This window comes from Belonocnema kinseyi, chromosome 3 (genome assembly GCF_010883055.1).
Source record: "Belonocnema kinseyi isolate 2016_QV_RU_SX_M_011 chromosome 3, B_treatae_v1, whole genome shotgun sequence".
In the NCBI taxonomy this organism is placed as follows: Eukaryota; Metazoa; Arthropoda; class Insecta; order Hymenoptera; family Cynipidae; genus Belonocnema; species Belonocnema kinseyi.
The window spans coordinates 1,785,292-1,793,089 of NC_046659.1; the positions used below are offsets into that span (position 1 = coordinate 1,785,292).

General features: G+C 31.5%; 1 protein-coding gene across 2 annotated transcripts in view; it reads right to left on the minus strand.

Moving 5' to 3' along the window:
• Nucleotides 1-7,798, minus strand: part of LOC117169694 (glutamate receptor ionotropic, kainate 2) — a 659,604-nt gene that overhangs the window by 449,440 nt on the left and 202,366 nt on the right. The window contains exon 8 of one of the 2 annotated variants that reach the window (XM_033356180.1): nucleotides 6,214-6,234. The exons of the other annotated variant lie outside the window; for it this stretch is intronic. Within the exon in view, the coding sequence (XP_033212071.1) occupies nucleotides 6,214-6,234 (21 nt within the window). The remainder of the gene's footprint in view (nucleotides 1-6,213; nucleotides 6,235-7,798) is intronic. 2 annotated transcript variants of the gene reach the window in all.

Consider the following 7,798-nt stretch of genomic DNA (forward strand, 5'->3'; position numbering starts at 1 on the left):
TTTCCTGAAATTTAATTTCAAAAACTATTTTATTTTCTGAACCCTTTTTTTCTGAACAATTGTTGAAGTTTGCATAAATTTGATTTATTAAATAAATTTATTTTTGAAAAGTTTAATTTTTCAAACAATTCATTAATTTTTTCAATATTTTAGTATTTAATACATTATAAATTAATATAATTTATTATCATTGCTTAAGTTAATTAATTAATTAAGAGAATATTAATACTCTATGATAAAAGTATTCTAATAAAAATTTACATAAATCTGAATTTATGAAAAAAAATAATAATGCATTAGTCAACAATAATTTCAACTAGTGACTGTTTATCAAAATTCGAAAAAATATTGTATGTGGTGCCATCCAGTAAAGTTTCGTTTCCAAAAGATTCATCAGAAACGACACATTCTGACTCACTAAAAGATCGATCTCTTCAGAAACAGCAAAGGGGTTTTACTCTTAGGATTCAGCTCCCTAGAAGATTCAAATCCTATAGAGAGTCAGTAAGTTCGATCTTTCCAGTCTTTCGATCTTCTACTGATTCCATCCATACGGGAATGGGGGCAGAGATCGCTCAGAGAAGAATTACTCTTCTCGGGATTCGTTCCAGGCACCAACGTGCCTGCTTGAATCTTTTTCCCAATTGTTTGCGGAGGGGACTCTCAGTCCCTGGTATCTCTGTGTATTTATTATTATATGATGCTCCAAAACAGGAACATTTTTGTCTTTGAAAAGTACATGCAGAAAAGTTAGCAGATTTACTGAAGGCTATGTCAAATTTTTCTTAGGTATGCTCTGTAAAATTAGTCAACGGATCATACTTTTACTTTATGAACTATTGTTTTACAGTTCAAAACATTTTTATTGTGAACATGTATCAAGGTAGCGTATAATTAATTAACTTATTCTGTTATGTGTTAATTTGTCATTGAAATTCTAGGCAGCAAAGGGGAATGTCTGAATTAAATCAAAGCTGTGCAAATTAAGAGCACACAAACGTTAATGCAGTTAAATATTAAGAAATAACATTTCAGTGATTGAGTTAATGATACAGCGCTTGAGGTATGTGGAACATGGAGTTCTCCTGAAACTAGCAAAGAAAATAAGCGAAATACGATGTGTGTGATCAGTAGTAATGCAAACGTGGACAGCTAAAGCGAAAACATTAAGTCTGAAAGTCGAAGCTTGTCCGGCTAGTCTCTCCCTGTCAGGCTAAGTGAGTTACAGCGGGGCAGGGGGTACTTCTTCATTGTAAAGATGAACGGTTGAGGATGGGGGCACGCTGCAACGAAACAATTGACCGGTAGCGTGTAAAGACGCTGTTCTTGCATGTAGAAACGTCAAACCTCAGAACAAAAGGGCCTACAAAACCGCTTCCTAGAGGTTTATAACTGTCGTTTTGAGACTTGATTGTCTGTTTTAATTGCAAATGACATCTCCTAATAGAAAAGTATGGCCGCCTTCACCGTTATGAAATAAAGAAAAATTTGGTGTTTTAGTCGGAATTCCGAAACTTTGAGACGCAAATTCTTACAGAAGATATTATGCGTTTAGAAAATAAATATAGAGGGGGGGGGGGTCACTTTATTTAGGTATTGCATTTTTCTCCCAAAAAGCGGCAAAACGAGGCAACCTACTAGAAACCTTAAAAGGAAAACGCATCAGTGAATTCTTTCACAATACTCGATTGACATTTAATATTATCAATTACATTTACTTTTAAGCTAATACGCGGTCTTGTAAGCTCTTGATGTAAAAGAAATTTAAAGTATCGAAAAGCCATTCCAGAAACAAGAATATTACGTATATAACTCATAACATGAGGTTGATATCAACTATACAGATCTAACGAAAGGATATGACAAGGCAGAGCATGTTATCTTATTAGAGAAACTGTCCACACCATACTTGGAAACTAATATCATACATTTAATTTATACATGATTTCATAAGGAGACTTTTGTTAAATATGGATGATTACGCTCTCAATCTTTGACACCAACATCTGAAGATCCACAAGGTTCTAACCTTGCGTTAGTCCACTATTTATATTGAAGATGTTTAATTATCAATTGTAATTGAACATTTATAAGGGTGAAATTATTTCATTGGTTAGAACTTATTATGCACCACTGTCTATTGATTTCACATAGGTGTACACATTGAATTAAGCTTACTTTGAGAGGGTTAAAATCAATAACAAAGAAAACAGTGATAACACAAATATAAAGAAAAACATAACACAGTACTAAACAAAAGACAAAAGTATTTAGGCTAAAGATGTGATTATAAAAAATAAGGATCTAATTATAAATTGAGTTGATTGCGAAAGTGTAACAGCTGCTAAACAATTAATAAAAAGTAAACTGAATGAAAACTTTGAAATTATAATAGAACAATTAAATAATTTAAGGATAAAAATAGTTAACATAAATAACTCCAAAAACATTGATCGAGTAGCTATTTGAAACGAAATAAATCTAAGAAACATAAAAATTTTTATGATAAGGGCAAAGTTTTTCACATGTACGCTATGAAAGAAAAAAGATTACCCAGTGTAATAATGGTAGTTAATACTGAAGTTTATAAATATATCAGAGATAAGAATAATAGAATATTAGTTGGTTATAAAAGTTGCAAAGTTTCTGAAGTAATTGTCATAATTGTGGTGAATTTAGATATAGTGCAATTCAATGTAGGAATTGTATAGTATGTTTGCACATCTCACTGAAACACAAAAGAACTGATGGGAATAATAAAAACATTAAATGTGCAAAATTGTCATATAACAATGAAAAATATAACAGAAATTATAATACTAATCACCCTGCTTTTGATCATAATAAATATGAAATCTATAAGAAGAAAATAAAAACATAAATAACGTCAACGGATTATCCATTGCAACCTACATTACCAACAATCCACAGCCCAGATGAATATCGACAGCAGAGGCAAAATAACAGATTTAATTTACCGTTACCAACTGTGCAAACAACAAATGTATCTCAATCATGGAGATAGCAAACAAGGGACTAGGCATGCCATTGCGGGGGTGATGCAATGAGGGGGGAGGTCCGCCACCTTTTGATCTCCCGCGATAAACATGGCAGCGCCCACATGTTTATATTTTCATGCACAGTTTGGCGGCAAACATGCTCGTGCGCATAATCAAATGACACATCGTAAGATGGCGGCTCTCCCCACTCATGAAATTCTCCCCCTCCCGTGGATTCAACTCCGCTCGCCAAGTAAGGATGGCACGCCTAGTACCTTGTTTCCTATGCCCATGATCTCAACCTTTTGCCTCAACTGATAAGGAAGAGTTATAACGGCGGACGCATCAACTTCGTGGAAGACATACCGAACCAAGTTATCAAACATAAAGGTGCATATCACAATATAAAATCTTTCAAAAAGGATGGAAACATTAAAGACAGTCGCAACTTATATGTAAATGTTCGTAGTATTAAAAATAATTTTGGTTAACTCGAAATACTTATTAAGAGATTAAAACTTAAACCGTATGTTATTGTTTTCGCTGAGTCCTGGAATATTGAAAATATAGACTTATATAAACTACAAGGCTTTAAAACTTAATATAATGAACGTAAGCTAAACAAATTGTATGGAGTAATTAATTATATAAATAATTGTGTCAAAAAGACTACAGAGATAGTACAAATAGGTAAATTAAAACTATTGAATAGTAAAAAAATTTTAAACAATAACATAAATCTGATAATAACTGCTGTAAATCGATCACATAATTTGTATTGTCTAGATTTTAATATGAACCTAAACAAATTTCCAAATAACACTAAAAACTATAAAAACGATCTGATTATTTGCGACTTTAACATTTATATTTTAAAAGAAAATATTATTTGTGAGAATTTCTTAAACAATCTAATTAAAAAAGGCTTTTATCCTGCTTTAATTGTTATAACTAGACCATTAAATGAAAGTAGAATCGAATCAGTCTATGCATAGATAAATGGATTTGGCTCGATTCGCTAAAAGTTGCTGAAATAGTATCAATTCATAAATCTGGTCACAAATATGAAGCTCTTAACTATATGCCGATAGCTTTGATATCAACTATTGCTAAGATTCTAAACAAAATAATTAATAAAAGACTATACGATGCATTAAAACTCATTACTAAAACTATTTATGATAATTTAGATAAGAATAAGCCAATAGTAATTACCTTTTTAGACTTAACTAGAACTTTCGATTGTCTCAACTATGGTATTCCCCTACATAAATTATATAATTATGGTATCCGAGGAAAAGCGTACGATTGAATGAAAAGTTATATGTTAAATAGGCTTCAAAAAGTAAGAGTAGGAGATATTGTGAGTGCTTTTGACATAATAAACACTGGCGTATCCCAAACAACAATTCTTCAGCCTCTGCTCTTTATAATATATGTTAAATATTAATGATCTACTGATATAAATGCCAGATAACTATCTTATCTCCTATGCGGATGATACAGCGACTTTTTCTATTGATAAAAATTGGAAGGAAGTAGAGAGAAAAATATGCCCGCTTCCCGGGCACATTCTCATCGCACGCTATGATATTCTTGTAGGGCCTTAAAAAAGAATGTTTTTCTTTTCTGAACTTTTTTCATATCGTGTCATCCTAAAAACTTGATTTTCGTAATCAGGGGATCTCGAAACGTCGATATCCGTAGAAAAACTGTAGTGTCAAATTTCGGACAATTCTAATACTTTCTCAATCATAAATGATGAGAATGTAAAAATGAACAATCTACTTATAATTGTAGCTGAGTGGCTTGCACTGAATAAATTAGTTTTGAATTTAGAAAAAAGTGTATTTTATGCTTTTGATAATTATTGTAATAGTGTTCCTGTAAACTTGAAGATAAAAATAGAAGATAAATATATAAATAAAGTAGAATGCTGCAAATATCAATAAGATCAAGAATTTAATTCATATTTTTCAAGAAATTTCTAAATTTATGCAAATTGATATATTAGGAATGATTTATAATGCTTTCTTTGACAGCATTATAAATTATGGAATAATTGCTTGGGGTGGAGCCTACATGAATTATCTAAACTTATTGCAAACTGTTCAACATAGAATACTGAAAATTGTAAATAAAAATACTTTCGCAAGTGAAAACCCAATAAACCTTAGGCAATTATTTCCATAGGAATAACTGCGCTACTAATATATTGTGAACAGTGATAAATTTTCTAAACAAAATAGTATAACTAGAAATAAAAAAATACAAATACAGAAAATGTACAAAACTTTAATGACTAAAACAGCTATATCAAAGCTATCAAACAGTTCAATAGTCTACCCAATGAATATAAATTATTAAATATATTTAAAAGTTCGAACAGATCTACGTTGAAAGCATAGATAAAATCCAATATATTTGCTCAATTCTGTACCATAGACCAAAAGCTTCGTAATTTCAACCGCTACAGTATACATGAAATTCCGTTTGCCTCAAGGGGTTATAGGTTGTATTTTTTCGTTTATGTATAACTTGTAAAATACTGCATGAATTACTATTATTATTAATAATCGTTGATTGTAAAAGATGTACACTGAAAACTTGCATCCAAAGTTTATTGCTTAAAATATTTGAGAGTAAACCCATTCAACTCCTGTCCTTACTGACCGAAAAAGTACTACTACTTTCAATTTAACAATGCTCTTTTGAATGTAGAGCTCCCAATTTGCTTTAAAGCTAATTGCAATGCTCTAAGTTTTTATTTCCTTTAGGAAAATTTCAGAAATTCAGCTTGAAAAAAGGTAAAAATAATTCAGTCTTTTTTGTAGGATATGATATTTTAGGTTTAAGTAGTTTCGGAGATAATTCTTTTTCTTTTTAAATGTTATTATAACATGTGATAACATTTTAACCCTGATGAGAGCACCAGCGCTGCAACAAAACTTCAGAATGAATCATAAAATTTTAGTTAAATAAATCTTAATATGTCCAAACAAGGTCGTGAATCTCACTTGCACAATTGCAAATATTTGTAGATCAAACGAAAAGGATCATTTATAATATTTTCTTGATAATGAAAACCTTCAATCTAAAAGAGTTTTTTTTCATTCACTATAAACCACTACGCAAAATCATGCTACGCTTTTACATACTGTAAATTCACGTAACATTTGTAATTTAGACGAGAAAGAAGTACATAATTTCTTACCTTAATGAAGGTACCATTATTCTGGTTGTGGACAGACATGCAAACAGAGCATAAAAATAAAAAAAGTTACAGCAACAAACTACAAATGAATGAAAACAAATTTTGGGATAGGTCATTATACTATTAGTCTGTTGGTAGCTGTCAAAAAAATGTAAAATTAGCTTAAAATATTTCTTTCTTGTTCAAAAGAGAAGGATATTAAATTTTTTGCAAGTTAAATAATATCTCACTATGAGTTTACATATTGTAAGTTTCTCATAGTAGCACTAACAATTTGCATAAGTACTAAGTTTCAAAATGCGCTATAATTGTTGATTATAATGATTTATTGGCCTGTTGATGCCCCTTTTTAGCCTACACCGTTTCCGAGCGGCGCACAGTGTTCAAAATTGTTTTTTTTTGTCAAAATGAAAAATCTCGCGATTGAAAAATGATAGAGCCATGAACTCAACGGCATTTTAAAGCATGTGTCATTTATAACAGAGGAAAGATAGTGCAGTTCATGCATATGAAAACTTTGACCTTTATGACGAAGGTCAAAGATCAAGATTTAAAAAAAAAGTAGTTTTTTGCTGTTTTGACACCTTTAACAATATATTTTTTCAAAACTAAGTATGTTTTCTGATAGCTCTCCTCACGAGGAATAAGAATATGTATTTAAAAAATTTGTTTCTTCAAGCTACGACTGAGAAAAAAACGATCAAACCATCATACTTATCAACTACAATTTATATCAACAATTCCATTGGTTTTCGATAAAGTAAGTGTTTGAATCCCATCAACTACATACCGTTATTAATCTATTTTTCTCCGCTAAACTTTAATAATCTAGGTCGGATTCAAACACTTGCTTTATCGAAAACCAATGAAAAAATATATGGTTAAAGGTGTCAAAACAACAAAAAACCACTTTCTTTAAATCTCAAACTTTGACCTTCGTCATGAAGGTCAAAATTTTCATATGCATGAACTGCACTATTCTTCCTCTGTTGTAAATGACACAAGCTTTAAAATTCCGTTGGAATTGTGTCTCTATCATTTTTCAATCAAGAGATTTTTCATTTTGTCCGAAAAAAAATTTGCAAACACTGTGCGGCGTTTTGTCACTAGGTATTGTGCGCGAGCGCGGAGAGAATCCATGGAATATCATGACTATATTCGACAACTAAGTTTTTCAAAATGGCTAGAAATACGTTTTGAAGTACTTTCCTCCTCAGTTTTCTCAAAAACCTAAGAACCATGTTTTTTGGTACCAGGATCGCCAGGTCATTTACATAGCCTGGAGTGTAAGAACCCGATTCTTTTTAAAAATGAAATTGTTTATCAATGACAAGCACCCACGAAGTGGATGAAAGAACCCCTTCCTGTGGGCATCCGTTTGAAACATCGGACTTTACTTTCTTACCATGTACTGAAGTATGTACCGTTCTGATTTTCAAAATGGAATACATCATAAGTTTCACTTTGTGTGTTTCAGCAGAACCGTATATATTTAAAAATTTGTCATAAGGACAACCGCAGGATTTCGCCGGGAGCGGGTGCTAATCTGAAAAATTGCACCCGCTTCCAGCGAAATCGCGGTAAA